The following is a 17,132-nucleotide window of genomic DNA, read 5'->3' on the forward strand; positions in this document are numbered from 1 at the left end:
TGAGAACATTGCATGCCCAGGGGCGGATCCAGCCATTTTTAAAGGGGGCGGGGGGTGTTCCCACCCCAGGAGAAAGGGGGGTTCCAACTATATGTCCCCATTCAAATGCATTGATCGTTTAAAAAAAGGTGAGAGTGTAGAACATGGTGGATTAAACCTGGTTTTATAGCTAGCTAAACCTTTCACTTGCATGACAGTCTCATAGAATTCTCTCGACTTACGGGTTCCGGTGAATCCGCCACTGATGCCCTAGATAACTAAAATTCAATTACATTTTATGTTTAAGAAAATTAAAAACTTTACCGGATTTTACAGTGCACTTTTTTTACTTCTTCCAGAAGGTGCAAAAGTTAAAGAAGTTGGAAAAGAGGTTTGATAACTTCCCCACAGGTAATAATTGGAGTGAGCTGTATTGATTGACATGGACAATAGATACTTGACAATAATTGGTGATTTAAACTGTGAACCTTAAAACTTTTCCAGATGCGCAGGTTTGTCTGTACTCAAAGTATTGTATGTGTTTTATTTCATATAGGAAATGAATAAAAGATATGTAAATAATAATAAGTCGACGAGACAGAAACCCAACTACACAAAAAGCCCAATAAATAATTCAACGAACTGTCTTGACCAAAATATAGTATCTACACCATTTGGCAAACTCTGAATCGTACGAATAAATTTAACAGATACTATCAACAAAATGACAAAATAACATAATACATAAAGATGCATGTTCCTGAATTTGAATAGGTACATTAAAAAATTTAACGGCATTTTTAGAATTTAACCCAGTGGAATATATATATATATATATATATATATATATATGTGTGTGTATGAAGAAGAACTCTCAGTTAAGAAAACAGTTTTAAGCCCCGTACGTATAACAGACCAAAACAAAAACGCACCCGTTCTTGCGCTAAGCTTATCCCCTATATATACAGTCCGCCAAAAGTTATGCACCACCTATTTTTATTGCATCGAAATTTTTTTCATTTAAAAAAATCAGTTAATCCTCGAAAAAGAGAAAATATTCATGTAGCAATTTTGCTAAAATATACCATAAACAAACAGCAGACTTAAGTTTGTTCACGTATGCAGGTTCTATGCATTTGAAATTTGCGTTCATAGAAATAGTGAAAATTACACAAATCAGAAACGGAATTAAAGTTTCACTGTGATTTTATTTTTTTACAACAATTAATCACCCAATATCATTAAAAGTCTCTACAAATAATCTTTGGTATGTTCGGCAAATTTAATGACAATATTTGAGTCAATAGGATGTGTAACACCCTCTCTTCCGGTACAGTTCCATAACACGGAGTCTCATACTCTGTACAAGCCTTCTGAACTTTAGTTGAGCAAATTTATTCCATTCAGCAACAATTGCGCTTCTTAAATCGCTAAGATTTTGCAAAGGTGGATCTCTGCGATTGAGATTTCTGCAAATGGCTTCCCAGACATGTTCGATAGGGTTCATGTCTGGAGACATGGAAGGCTAAAAGATAGTGTCAATGGCTTCTTGCTCTTTGTACTCTTTGTACTCGGTTACAATCCTTGCCCTGTGTGATCTAGCATTATCGTAAATGCACAAGGGTCTTGAAGCAAGTGGATGATTATCAAAATGAGGGACCACAATGTTTCTAAGCATCAAATCCCTGTATGTCTGTCCGTTCATGTTACCCTGCAGAATATGCATACCCACCTTACAACAGTATGATAAGAAACCCCATACTGTAACACCACCAGCAACGTATGCAGTCGTTGGGCAAATGTTGGTTTTGGTCATTAGCAGTTTTATTTCCACGGCAAACTCGTATTCTGCCGTCTATTGGTCGTAACAGAAACTGACTCTCATTTGACCAATGAACATTTTGCCAGCTTCTCATGTTCCAGCGTCGATGGTCATTAGCCCTTTGAAACCTGATTATACGGTGCCTGGCTGTTAGGACAGGTCTCTTGACAACACGACGTGCTCTTAGGTAGCCTCTATGAAGTCGGCAGACCAATGTTCGAACACTAACATGACCACCTTGACGCCAGTGGTGTCTTAAGTTGTGGGGCAGGAGTAAATGGGTTGGCTTTAGCGCAACCAATAAGGAGTCTGTCATCACGATCGGTAGTTAAACGGGGTCTTTCGGACCTTGGTCTATCATTTACAGTTCCTGTGTCAACATGACGTTGTAAAAATCTGACAATGACGGTGTGTTTAACATTGAAATGGTTACCTATGCAACTAGTGCTCCTACCGGCATTTGACATGTCAATTGCTTGTCAAGGTTCAGTCACATATAACTTACCCCTGCCATATTTTACAGTGACTTGGTGAAGGTTAAATTTCACCTGTACGCGGGGCAGTAGGAAGATGATTTAAAGGCATTGAAACAGTGTATTCGAAAAAGTGCAGATGACCTTTAATAAAAAATTGCTTGACGTGTTGATCGAATTTTTTTTTTTTTGGTCGTAATGAATTTTCGTAGTGGATGTTATAGGCAATTCATAACACCAAACATAAATATTTTTTTCGCAATAGTTAAAAAAAATATTGCCAGTTATATTTAGGTGGTGCTTAACTTTTGGCGGAATGTATATATAAAAAAAGATGTTGTATGATTGCTAACGAGACAACTTTCCACAAGAGACCAAATGACACAAAAATTAACAACTATAAGTCACCGTACGGCCTTCAACAATGAGCAAAGCCCATACCACATAGTCTGCTATAAAAGGCCCCGAAATGACAAATGTAAAACAATTCAAACGAGAAAACTAACGGCCTAATTTATGTACAAAAAAATGAACGAAAAACAAATATGTCACACATCAACAAACGACAACCACTGAATTACAGGCGCCTGACTTTGAACAGGCACATACATACAAAATGTGGCGGGTTTAAATATGGTAGCCGAGTGGCCGGGTACTTGTATATCCCAACAACAAAAAGACACTTAGTACAGATATGAGAGTACTCGCAGTTATTGACCGTCACTGACAGCTAGTTCAAAGCCACTAACAACTATTAAAAAAAAATCATGCATCTAAGACTAAATTATCAATAAGAACACATCCAACATCCAATGGATTTAGTGTAAAGACGTCATAAACCGGACATATTGAGAGAAAAAATCAAATCGAAGTATCGACACACCGGAATTAAGTATCTGATAGACCAGTAAAGTGTTCACAAGTTGCAGCTCATTGTTGTAAAGCTGCTGACCAAATACGAAGTCTTTTCGTAAAGTAGTTTCTCAGATAAGAAAGAAAAATTTGTTGGACCACCGGACGAACGGACGGACACACATTGGTGTTGCAGCCACTCCCAGATTCCCAGGTATAATAAACAGACAAATAAGTCAATAACTATATGTACCGTTATAAAAAAAATACCCTGAAGACAAGCTAAGGCAACTTATCTATTGATACAGAACCATGCAATGGTATGCTCTAATATCGACTGCTGTACTTCCTATGAAATGTTATATACTAAACCGCAATTATATATATATATTGAGACAATTACGAAATTTTCTCTAAACAGCTCTAAATATTCACTTTAATCAACATGTTTAGAGCAGTGTCTAAGCTGACCCGAGTTAATTTTGGTATAGTGTTGTGTCCATGTAATGTCTATAGAGAAGGCCTTTAGTTTTCCGCTTTATATTGTTTCACATTTTCATGTCTAGGCCTTTTTAAGCCGACTATACGGTGTGGCTTTTTTTGTGTGTGTGTGTCGAAGTCCGTACGGTGACTTTTAATAGCGTTTATCTTCGTCATTTGAACTATGGTTGATAGTTGTCTCAATGGCAATCATACCGAATGTCCTTATTTTTATATTATCTCACTTTTTTTGTACTTTATAATTGTTTCACATTTTGTCATGTCGGGGCCTTTTGAATACACAAAACTATGCTTTATAGTTTAAATTTATGACAAAGTAATAATAATAAGTAAACTTTATTGTTTCAACAAATAATTTAATATCATTATGGGTGTAAAGTTTTCAATAGATAACTGAAGTTTAACAAGTGTTTGTTTGTATCCAAACATTTTGTAATAACTTTTTTTTTTAAAGTTCATTGAGCTGGAGGAAATGTTTAAGCTTCCTCTTCTCCTTCTTCCTCTTCGAATTCTCCTTCCTCTTCTGCTGTTGCATCCTGGTATTGTTGGTATTCTGAGACCAAATCGTTCATGTTGGATTCGGCTTCTGTGAATTCCATCTCGTCCATACCCTCGCCAGTGTACCAATGCAAGAAAGCCTTACGACGGAACATAGCGGTAAATTGTTCTGAGATTCTCTTAAAGAGTTCCTGGATGGCAGTGCTGTTACCAATAAATGTGGCAGACATCTTAAGACCACGTGGTGGAATATCACAGACGGCTGTCTTGACGTTGTTAGGGATCCATTCAACGAAGTAGCTGCTGTTTTTGTTCTGTACGTTCAACATTTGTTCATCAACCTCCTTCATTGACATACGGCCACGGAACATACAAGCAACTGTGAGGTATCTGCCGTGACGAGGATCGCAAGCTGCCATCATGTTCTTAGCATCAAACATCTGTTGTGTCAGTTCTGGAACAGTGAGAGCTCTGTACTGTTGGCTACCACGTGATGTCAGGGGTGCGAATCCTGGCATGAAGAAATGGAGACGTGGGAAGGGTACCATGTTGACTGCCAATTTGCGAAGATCAGCATTCAACTGACCTGGGAATCGCAAACAAGTTGTGACACCTGACATTGTTGCGGATACAAGATGGTTAAGATCCCCGTATGTTGGTGTAGTAAGTTTTAGAGTTCTGAAGCAAATATCGTATAGAGCCTCGTTGTCGATACAGTATGTTTCGTCGGTGTTTTCTACCAATTGATGTACGGAGAGTGTGGCATTGTATGGTTCAACGACTGTGTCTGATACCTGAAAAAGAATGGAGTAAACAATATAAATCCTAGGCACAGTCATTACGGTACTATTAGGTTTTTTATCCTTCATTATTTGACCAATGAACCTAAGGAATAAATTTATCATATATAATCGCTACAACTTTCATACATATTTTTGTTTAATTCGAACTTGCGTGTCACATGACGGTTAAATCAAATCGGTATCATATTAAAAGAAAACAAATTATGCTTTTTTTATAATCGAAAACTTACTTTTGGTGATGGTACAACTGAAAATGTGTTCATGATTCTGTCTGGGTATTCTTCACGGATTTTGGAGATGAGGAGTGTTCCCATTCCTGATCCGGTGCCACCACCAAGTGAGTGTGTAAGTTGGAATCCCTGAAGACAATCACAGCTTTCTGCCTCTTTCCTGACTACATCGAGAACAGAGTCTACAAGTTCAGCACCCTCTGTGTAATGTCCCTTGGCCCAGTTGTTTCCTGCACCACTCTGTCCGAAAACAAAGTTGTCTGGTCTAAAAATTTGACCAAATGGTCCAGATCGGACAGAGTCCATTGTACCGGGCTCCAAATCGACCAAAACAGCACGTGGTACATATTTTCCACCTGTAAAAAAGGACAGAAATTAATTCATGTTAATTGTTCCAGGTTTCATAATGGCATGCATAACGTGACTGTATATATCTCTTTTTTTCTAATTTTGTCCTGTTTTACTTAAACTGAAAGTTTTATTTTTGTAACATGCACCTTTTGTTCAAGTTTTCAAACAATTAAAAAAATGCATGGGAAAATTAAACACAAAGTTGGAGGATTGTAATAAAAGTTTTATACGCAGCCAGAACACTTCTCGCGAAAATTAAACGCTCTGTTAGCGGGTCTATCAATGAGCGTGTACTAACGAAGTTTTTTTTTTTTATTTCATTTCTTTTTTTTGCTTTTTGACGTACAAGTTTTTTCCTATAATTTTTTATTGTCATACCTGTAGCTTCGTTGTAGTAGACGTTGATTCTTTCTAACTGTAAATCTGAATCTCCATGGTAGGTTCCTGTAGGGTCGATACCGTGCTCATCTGAGATTACTTCCCAGAACTATAATAAAAAAATAAACAATAGAATAAAATAGTACAGATTAATATTTCCTTTTAGCGTCATGTTACATGTTTAATGACAGCAATACGAAAGATCGGAGTAGCACCAGACAAAATCGAAATTACTGAAATATTGGTTGTAGGTAATTATATTGAACAAACATTCCAACCAACACAATTTCAAAATTGTTTCCCTGTTGGGTTGCTTTCTTGTTGACATGTGCATACTCAAGGAGATAGATCTGTAAAAAATTCGTAAGGGTTCCGCGGAACCCAGTGTCTCGCCTACTTTTGCTGTTAATCACAGGCTCAACAAAAATGAGGAAAAAAATTAATAAAAATATTCCTCTCTATACTATCTTTTGATTGTAAGTAGCTTCTGTCCAAGTTTGGTAAAAATCCAGGATAGTTTATGAATCTAATAAATGTTTTAAAAACTTAAACTGCAGACTGTATGTAATGTTAACTGGAAAAAAAACTAAGTCCATTTATAAGTAAAACACGGAAAAAATGGAACAAAATTTTAACAAAATTTCATTCTAGATACTAGCTTTTAATCATAAACAAGCTTCTGTCCAAGTTTGGTACAAATCCAGGATAGTTTAAGAAAGTTGTTAAAATTTTAAAAACTTTAACCACAGAGTGAATGTAATGTTAACTGGCAGAAAAACTAAGTCCATTTATAAGTAAAATACGGAAAAAATGGAATTTTTTTTTTACAAAATTTACTTCCGGATACTATCTTATGATCATAAACAAGGTTCATTCCAAGTTTGGTAGAAATCCAGGATAGTTTAAGAAAGTTATTAAAATTTCAAAAACTTTAACCACAGAGTGAATGTAATGTTTCCTGGCAGAAAAACTAAGTCCATTTATAAGTAAAATACGGAAAAAATGGATTTTTTTTTTTACAAAATTTACTTCTTGATACTATCTTATGATCATAAACAAGCTTCTGTCCAAGTTTGGTAGAAATCCAGGATAGTTTAAGAAAGTTATTAAAATTTCAAAAACTTTAACCACAGAGTGAATATTTGTGGACGCCGCCGCCGACGACAACGATGACGACGACGACGACGCCGACGGAATGTAGGATCGCTTTGTCTCGCTTTTTCGACAAAAGTCGAAGGCTCGACAAAAATCAGCTGAATGTTTTAATCACGTTCTATTGTTAAGGAAATATTACGCTTCTCGGTTATAAAAATTAGTGTTTGTCAAAGTGCTATAATTTTATATGCAATGATTTATTTTTTTCGTTCGACTTTTTTGAAATTTATATATATTTTTGTCACAGTTCATCTTAGCCCCCCACCCCTTCCCACAACCCCATAAAAATCAAATGGTAGCTCCCTAACGATCAATTTAGACTATTTTCATGTTACCGACTTTTGACTCCGGATTATATAATTTGTCGACTGGTTACCTTGGACATCATGGTACTCGGTCAAGTAAGAGCAACCAAAATAAGTAAAATCAAACATATAATCGGTGTAATTTGAGGGGAAAGTTAACTGTTTTCCGATGATTTTGTAGTTGAAAAAAAATATGTTAAGCAGGTACTTTTCCCCAAAAATTGTACCGATTGAAAGCTTGGTTTTACTTCTTTAGCTTGCTCTTACCTGACTTGGTACCATGATGTCCAAGGTAACCAGTCGACAAATTATATAATCCGGAGTCAAAAGTCGGTAATATGAAAATAGACTATATCAGTGTCACACCGACAGATGACTCTCGTTGAATTCTGCAAAGACGCGGATTCGAGATTTTAAAAAAAATGGCGGGTGGGAATTTGGCAAGGAGGGGCAACGTTAGGAGTAGAACATGTAAAAAGTCTATGCATTAATCTGCTGAACATAGAATTAGTTAACAACATAGTTGACCTGCTAGTCAAATGCGTTTTGTTAATATGTACTAAATCACTTTTTGACCTTTTGGAAAATGTTGTTTGTGCTTGAGACCCCTCAACCAAGAAATTTGTTTTGCATGCGTGTAAAAATTGCGGTTTTTATCCAACACTATCATAGGTTGGTATAACATCTATGTTTGAACGTTGTTTTCAATATAGACTTGGTTATTTACTTAAAATACACACTTAGAAAGACTATATGACAACATCAATGACGTAATCTTCTTCTAGATACAATTTTTATACATATATAGATATAGGAAGATGTGGTATGAGTGCCAATGAGACAACTCTCCATCCAAGTTACAATTTATAAAAGTAAACCATTATAGGTCAAGGTACGGCCTTCAACACGGAGCATTGGCTCACACCGAACAGCAAGCTATAAAGGGCCCCAAAAAAATTACTAGTGTAAAACCATTCAAATATGTACATATATTAAGTTCTCACAATTACGGAATAAAGAGGAAGATATATGTACAAATGTAATCCTTTAAACTTTATAGGTAATATATATAATGTATATATCTCAATGTCATGAAAATCACGTGCTATTATACACTACAGTACTCTTCTGATATAATATATGTATATTCTATCATGTTTTGACCTCTTGTACACGTTTGTGTCTGAGGAAATAAAATATTTGTCTTGTCTATATTGTAAGAAATTTAAATTTTATGAATTTGGCTATTTTCACTCCTAAAACCGATTATGAAATATAAATGATCTAGACATTAATAGACTCAAAAATTGTGTTATTCATATACAATACACAATTCTGTTAAAATCGATAGTGTAGTCAGGGCGCCATTTTGAAAATAAAATCGCATTCATATCTGGTCATATCTACGGCTTACACTTAGATAATGGATTTTCAATATTTTGATAGAAATCTACATATATCAAGCTATTCCCTGTCAAATAAGACTCACCTTGGCACCAATTTGGTTTCCGCATTGTCCGGCTTGTAAATGTACGATTTCCCTCATTTTCGTTTATAAAAGTCACGTCTACTACACACGGTGGTTGAGATTTAAAATGTTGATAATGAAAACCAAGAGTGATTAACCTATTTGTATGTACGTGGGGTTCCGGGTGTTAGCAACGGGCAAACGATCGTTTTTATTGGTTGATTTCATTTAAAGATATTTTCCATTGCCGAAGGAAATATCGAACAAACAAGTTTAAACTGATAAAATTTCAATATTTAAACTGTTATTAACGGCTCAAAAAATCACCTTCTAATTATATCATGAAAAGAACATTTCTGCTCGGGTGAATACTCATTATATAATTTCTATTGATAAATCAGTAGGGAAATCATAATAATTAGGATTAAATATACAATTTGGTAATTTTTTTTCAATAGCTAATTAATTGTGAATTAGCTGACGGTAAAAAACGAAGTCTTTGTAACACTTTAATTTAAAGCAGAATTGTATATTAAGGAAACAAAAAAATAAGGAAAATGTTTTCTACATATCCCTAGCTCTATACTTAATACTTGTTTTTTTGCAAAATTTAAAATTAAAGATATCTATGATTTAATTATAGATGATATGGATAAACAGTTTTTTGTATTTAATAATTGGTTTTATGTCTTTTATGTCCGTCAGTTATGCAGTATGCTGCCATTTATTTAAAAGTCATGGTTAGTGAAAAGAGTGGACTCTAACAACTGCACATTCAAGTAATAGTTATCCTATAAAGCTTGTCGTTTTATATCTTATTATGTTGATTTTTTTTTTTTATTAGTAGTCTCATCCATTCATAAAATTGAGAATGGAATAATCCTCTGCATATAAATTTTGTGTGGGTAAAAAAATGTGGAACATTGGAAAGGCCAATATTACGGAAGCGTATTAGCGCCACACGTTTTTTTTTATATATTTCTTCCTAATTGTATGTTTGCGTTATAGGGAAAACGGTACTATTACATTTTCCAAGCATTAGGTTGGCCTTTTGTGTACCCAAGGCAGGTGAAGGAAGTCAACTTAGGAGCGCTGTGATTGGATGTTAGGGTACAATATATTTTTTTTATTTATCTATGAATAACTGCAGTGTGTATATTTACAATATAAATTTTGAAACCTATTGAAATATTTTCTAGAGAATTATTCGAAATGACTTCAAAAATTTCATAAATTTGGTGTAAAATGATGGTGGGCATGGATAACATTAACAAGCTCCATTGGAAGTTGGTCATGATACTATATGGCTTCAATTTAAAAACAGAATAATAAAGTACTTACACTACACATAACTGTTTTATCGGGGTTTTTATTATAAAAAGTGGTAAATTTAGAAAATGTAAGTATTGTCGCCTATGGCAGAATAAATAGTACCGTTTTCCCTATAACGCAAACCTTTTGCGTTAAACGCAAACCTTTGCAAAATAACGCAAACCTTTGCGTTATAACGCAAACCTTTTGCGTTATATAACGCAAACCTTTGCGTTATAACGCAAACCTTTGCGTTATAACGCTAACCTTTGCGTTATGACGCAAACCTTTGCAATATAACGCAAACCTTTGCGAAATAACGCAAACATTTGTTTTATTTTATTTCTTATTTAAGTTTCAAAGGAAGCAGCTGTAAATGGAGGAGGCTGCATATATTAAAATTTATCACCCTTTGTACTCATTGCAACGTAAAATGCTTGAGTGTTCAGCACACATCATGGGATAATAATGAGCAGGATAATACCTGTATATATATATATATATATATATATATATATATATATATATATATATATTGAAAATTGAGTAAATTGAAGTAATACCGAAGAAAATAAAAAATCAACCCCGCTAGTGTAGCCGAATTTAAGTATACTTCCAAAGTAAGCGCTCGTTTGAGCATTGTGTAAGGTTGGTTAAATTCAACCAAGCTACCTTTTTCCATAAATGTATAAGATGAAGATGTTATTTTATTATAATTATGTTCTCTACATTCAAAAAGCTACCCAAGCATCTTAAATAGCTACCTCACTAGATTGAAATTAAAATTCAATGACTTTTTTTTTAAAGAATCTTTATCATATTCTGAGATTTCAACAAACGATTTCTTACATCAAAATTTAAAAAGAATGTTTTTTTCTGAATAATAAATTTTAAAGCAGAAAGATCATTTTGTCTATTTGACTTATAGTTTCACAATTGTATGACATTAGTTTTGCTCTTATCTAGTTTACCACTTTCCGTTATTCAAAATTTTCAAAATCTTGGCCTTTCAATTAAAATTTGCCTATACCATATCTATTTACTTGTTAAATTTATATAATCTTCTGATGCCTAAACCATTTATTAATTTGTGTAAAATTGCACCTCAAGTATTCCTTTATTTCTATGCATATTTATTATAATGATTTGGCCTTGTGATCATGGTTCTTCTCTTAACTAAATCACAACCGAAATTTGATGACAGACGGACATGCAAATGCCGACATTTACAAAACACTGCTTTCAAATTATATAATAAACATAAAATGTAAATTTAATATTGTATATAGTTTTTTATTATTAAATATTCAAAACTTAACGAATAATTAAAATCAAAATGTTTGCGTTATAACGCAAATGTTTGCGTTATAACGCAAATGTTTGCGTTATTTAGCAAAGGTTTGCGTTATAACGCAAAAGGTTTGCGTTATTTCGCAAAGGTTTGCGTTATTTCGCAAAGGTTTGCGTTATAACGCAAAGGTTTGCGTTATTTCGCAAAGGTTTGCGTTATAACGCAAAAGGTTTGCGTTATAACGCAAATGTTTGCGTTATAACGCAAACATAGGAAGACATATAAAAAAAAAAATAACGTGTGGCCCTAATACGCTTCCGTACAATATAGTATTTTAAGGTTTACATTTTTTTCTTTCTTTTTTGTGAATGGCGATTTTTAACTCCTAGTTCTAAATCACTTGCGTTTTTGCCTGTACTAATTTAGAGAAACTTTTTTTAAGAATAGATTTTTCAGCAGACATGCCATTTATTTACTCTGTTTGATTGTTTGTGTTTGAGAAAAGTGTGATCAATATCTTTCATTAATTGTCCCGATAAACCAAATCACAAACGTTTTAGATCCCATGAATGTTATTTTACCGGAACTCATTGTCCCTATATCCTATTTGAGCAAGTTCCAGTAGTGTATAAGAGCCGTACATAGTTCCTTCGAAAAATGTTTAAAGAGTAAATCGGTTTAAAGTCGGTTCTAAAAGAAAGTCGACAAATTGGCATGTTATGAAGTAAAGTGAATACATGTGTGACTCTCTGATCGTTACCACTGTTATATGTAGGACTCTGAACCTCGATGGTACTCCGAACCGCGATGGTCACGCTGAAGTGCGATGGTTTGCGCTGAAGTGCGTTCATGGTTAACATTGTGACGCTTACTTGTTGATAGCTATGCCGAAGTGCGATGGTCTAGCTGAGACGTTGACACTGATTCTTACGATGAAGTGCGATGGTGTATACAAGTTAAAATGATATGGTCTGGAGTAAGAACCCTATTTTATGTGGTGGTTAGAATCTTATAGCCTCGCATTTGGAAGTTCGATTTTGATTTCTGGACTGGTGATACTAAAGACTTGAAAACTTAATTTTTTTAATTCTCCGCCTATAGTATGCAGCAGTATGGAGCCAGAAAATAGATTGGATGACTTAGATTAAGTATTATAATGGATTTCGGTGGGAGGACATATCTTTAAATGGAGTGTTCAATGGTGATAAAAAAAAATTAAGCGTGTCGGTCTATATATATATATATATATATTTAGTACTAAGCAGGGTCAATCTCACAAGAAAAAAAAAACGCCAAGTACATTTATGCTTGACTTATGTCGAGACGTGTCAAGTATTCCACCAAAAACTTTAAATTAACTGCTTCTACGCTGAGCAGGAGAAATTGGGAAGTACACGTAGTGACCAGTCGGGTTTATTTTGACATAACTTGTGGTAGAGTATTAACACTGTAACCACAATAAAATTAGGTTAGAGTGCCGGTTTTCTTACAAAGCAAGATTTATTTCAGGAATAAAACAAAATTATACCAACTTGATATAACAAAAACATTGCTAATAAATTAATTTATTATTTAATTGCCCACATAAAATCATGTGAAGCATACTTGAAGAGAAGTCAAAATTAATAGTAATATACGAACACTGGTTAGCCAATCTGCAGACCAAGTTCATCTTTCAGTCGCTTTGCTTCCCATGATTTGCTGCCTGACTTTGTTTTACATATTTTTGTAAGATCCACATGCACAGCTCAAAACTGTTCGGGACTGAAATCGTTCGTAACTTTCATTTTCCTTTCCTTTCCTAAATGTTAGCATTAAACCTTCATTTACAAAATCTTGTCCTCATGCCTTCGAATTCCTGTTGTATTTAAAGTAACGTTGTATTTGATAACGTCACAATATTTCTATTATTGAAAATTTAGAGCTTGAAATATTGTAAAGACATGTATCCATTGCAGAAACCAGAGTGTTGACCTTACTAAGCTTTGGCGTTAATTTGGGTTTCTGTCTTATTAATAATACCCTACATCTCCTTATAATTTAATTTTGGATGTAACGCGTCTTCTGATTGACTGACGTTGTTTTGTTTATCAGCTCATAGACATAATTTTGTCATGTGACCGTGACGTCATCAACGTTTTTTCATGGTTTACTCCTGTTTAAAATGGAATTTAAAATTAAATTATAAGAAATGACTGTAATATTTTTTCTGTCTATTCGAAATAACATAAAAAATGTGGTGCACACTTTAAAATAACCCGCTACGCGGGTTATTCAGTGTGTACCACATTTTTGATGTTATTTCTTCATAGACAGAAAAAATTTTACAGTCATTCCTTAATTATTTACAAAAATAAATCTGGCAACGCTTTAAATTATTATCATGTATACATGTAGGAATCTAAACCGTGATGGTACTCCGAACCACGGGGGGTATCAACATGGGATTTTGGGTACAGTTGTGCAGCTGGGATTTAAAAAACACCCCCATTCATATATTGAATAATTGTGAAATCCCTACCTACACATATATTTCACAGCGAAATCATAACAAAACTTGTGTCAATAAGTTTCAGCAAATGTGGAAATTTTAACGACAAAGAGTTTGGGAAATTCAGTGAAGATCGGTGCACAACAAACTGAAAAATTATGACCCATTGATATATCACAATTGGTCAATTACTACCTATTGATATATTTCCTCGGTAAAATTGCACCCCATTGATATATTTGACGTATCAAAAAAGGGACCCATTCCAGCGGCACATATGTATATAGCTTCATATTGGAAGAGTCCCCCCCCCTCCCCCCGTGCTCCAAACCGCGATGATCACATTGAAATGCAATGGTTTGACGCTGAAGTGCGATGGTGGCATTGTGACGCTATCTTATTGTTTGCTACGCCGAAGTGCGATGGTGGTAACGCTGAAGTGCGATGGACTACATAATCTATTTTTTTTAATATTTTTCATGTTGACATGCCAATGTAGATATCAATTTGTTTGTCAGAAGTAGTTTTTCATTTTTTTTAGGAAAACATAAACGGTAAAACCTTTTTAATTTAAAACAATCATGGTAAATAGTTATTGCATTTCCAGTCCAGCTAACTGTAACATTGTAGTGTACTTGGTAAATAGCTTAGACAAAAAAAAAAAAAAAAAAACAGTCGTTCATACAATCGTTCAGATATTGACCACTTTAGAAGCTACATAAGAAGGTTTTTTTCCTTGAAAACCTGCATTAATTGAAATGACTGAAGACTATTTTCATATTATCGTCTTTTGACTCCGAAGTTTTTATTTTTTTGACTGGTTACCTACTCTGTGGTCGGACATCCTGGTATCAAGTCTAGTGAGAGCAACGTAAAGAAGTAAAATCAAGCTTCCAATCGGTACAATTTTAAGGGTAAATTAACTGATTTATATTTTCTTTACACGACAAAATCATCGGAAAACAGTAAACTTTCCCCTCAAAAAGCACCGATTAGAAGTTTGATTTTTTCTTATTTTGGTTGCCCTTACTTGACCGAGTATCAGGATGTCCTACCACAGAAAAGGTAACCTGTCGAAAAAATATAAATTCCGGAGTCAAAAGTCGGTACTATGAAAATGGACTATTGAAATGACTGAAAAACGTGGAAGTTATTTGAAATGCAAATACTAGTACTTCTTAATTAGTAAGAACGAAACAAAATAAGCGAAAATTCTTAACGGCTGCTGTGAATAAGAACAAGAAATGAGATAGATCACTCGGTAGATGGCTTTTGCTGCAACTGGAGAACATATTGAATGTTTGGTATTTATATATATTAACTATAAAAAAAGTTTAAACTTTTATTTTAATTGGACATCTTTAGATTTTAAACTAGTAATCACGCGTCTAATAGACCATCACACATCAGGGAAAGGATCGACCATCACACTTCGGCGCAGACCATCGCATTTTACGTTCAGTTCAAAATTCTGAAGCGTAGGACAAATCATACACTTTTGTTTTAAATCGGGCAATGTTTTGTTTTTGTTTTTATTGTAGAAATTAGTTGTTATGTTATAATAAATAATTATTAACTTTGAGCGATGTATTATTGTTGACCATGCGAGATTCTTTTCTGCGTACTGGTCTGATTGTTCGATTTTTACATCGCGATGACCGTGAGGGCATTCCGATGTATTGTTGCCGACGAGATTTCTACTTACGTAACTTTCGTGTTTGACTGGTAACCGATCTATATACGCGGACATCATCGGCGAGTGCAAAATAACATTCCTTATCGCTTGTTATAAATTCATTTCTTCAATGAATACCCATAAAAATATTTTTGTTTAGATCATAAATTAATAATATGAAAATGTTTTGTCGTTAGAAATATATATATGTAAAAAAATCATTGATAATATCTATGCACACGTACAGAAAAAATTGTTTTAACGCATGAGGAAGAATATCTGTTCTGTTCTGTTCAGGTATGTACCTCCGTTTATATTCGGAGCACTTATCGGATGAGCAATTTTAAAATATTTACTTAATCGCAAAAGTGGATATATTTATATTTACAATATAATAGAATATAATTCAAAAATAAAATTAGTTAAGGTGAATTAAATAAGGGTTTATAATGTCTTTGGTGCGTTAAAATATTAAAAGATATTATAATAAAAAATAGTTATTTTGCATGCACACGTATAAAAATTGCGGTTTCTATCCAACGCAATCATAGGTTTGAACGTTGTTTTCAATTTAGACTTATTTATATTTTTTCGTTTGGGCTTGTATTATACTTGCCTTCGGGTTTATATGATCCGTTCATCCTATTTCGACTCTTCAAAATTCAAGAGTCTATCCTAAATTGAGGAAAATTATATGGCCTTCCAAATACCGTTTCGATTTCTAACAACCTGAAGAGACATTAATTGTCGAAATCCGGATATGGTGTACAAATTTTTGCACCTTATGTTTGCGGTATACCATCTTTTCCGCAAGTTTATTGTTTTCTGTTTGGTATTAAATTAATAATAAAGATCCATTTTGTTACATCTTGTGATCCGTTTATTTGGCAATCGCCAATGGCAGTCAGCAGGGTTTAAGAACATCCGTTGTTCGACCTGTTAGTCAAATGCGTTTTGTTTAAATATACTTTTTCACTTTTTTGGTCATTTTGAAAATGTTGTATGTGCTGTATTTAGACAGTAAGAAGAAATTTGTTTTGCATGCACACGTATAAAAATTGCGGTTTTTATCCAACGCAATCATAGGTTTGAACGTTGTTTTCAATTTAGACTTAATTACAAACATTAATATAATATATACATGACAACAAACCAGAGTATACTGATTTGTATCACTACAATATAATAGTTATTACGGTGACGTTGAATTCCCTGTCATTTATTCATCATCCACGCACGAACTTGTCTCAGAAAAAAATAGATATCTGTACATTAACCTCACTTTCAGGTATACAGATGTGATTTTTTTTCTGAGACAAGTGCTTGTGACCATCCACAAGAACTTGCGGTCATCCGATGTTCAGTCCTTCATTTTCGTATTCATTAATTTCTTAGGTCATTTTTCTGTATTCTTCATATTTTTGGCCCTTTATTCTCTGTTCTTTGTATCTTAGACATCACTTAAAATTGTATTGCGAGAAGTCATGGGTTCTATTTATGATGTGGCTACACTAATTGGCTTGTTTATTCTCCAAGTACGGAGATGGAC

General features: G+C 34.1%; 1 protein-coding gene across 5 annotated transcripts in view; it reads right to left on the reverse strand.

Annotated features, from left to right (window-relative positions):
* The window catches only part of LOC127715451 (tubulin beta-4B chain-like), a 28,301-nt gene that overhangs the window by 5,003 nt on the left and 6,166 nt on the right, over positions 1 to 17,132 (reverse strand). The window contains exons 1-4 of one of the 5 annotated variants that reach the window (XM_052221490.1): positions 8,837 to 9,001; positions 5,888 to 5,996; positions 5,159 to 5,514; positions 4,712 to 4,919 (exon numbers count right to left, since the gene is read on the reverse strand). The exons of 1 other annotated variant lie outside the window; for it this stretch is intronic. In XM_052221490.1, the coding sequence (XP_052077450.1) occupies positions 4,712 to 4,919; positions 5,159 to 5,514; positions 5,888 to 5,996; positions 8,837 to 8,893 (730 nt within the window). In that variant the 5' untranslated portion in view covers positions 8,894 to 9,001. Of the gene's footprint in view, positions 1 to 3,947; positions 4,920 to 5,158; positions 5,515 to 5,887; positions 5,997 to 8,836; positions 9,002 to 17,132 lie in introns of those variants that run through there. 3 more of the 5 variants (XM_052221487.1, XM_052221489.1, XM_052221491.1) reach the window with 3 other exon arrangements.

This window comes from Mytilus californianus, unplaced genomic scaffold, assembly GCF_021869535.1.
Source record: "Mytilus californianus isolate M0D057914Y unplaced genomic scaffold, xbMytCali1.0.p SCAF_9, whole genome shotgun sequence".
Lineage (NCBI taxonomy): Eukaryota > Metazoa > Mollusca > Bivalvia > Mytilida > Mytilidae > Mytilus > Mytilus californianus.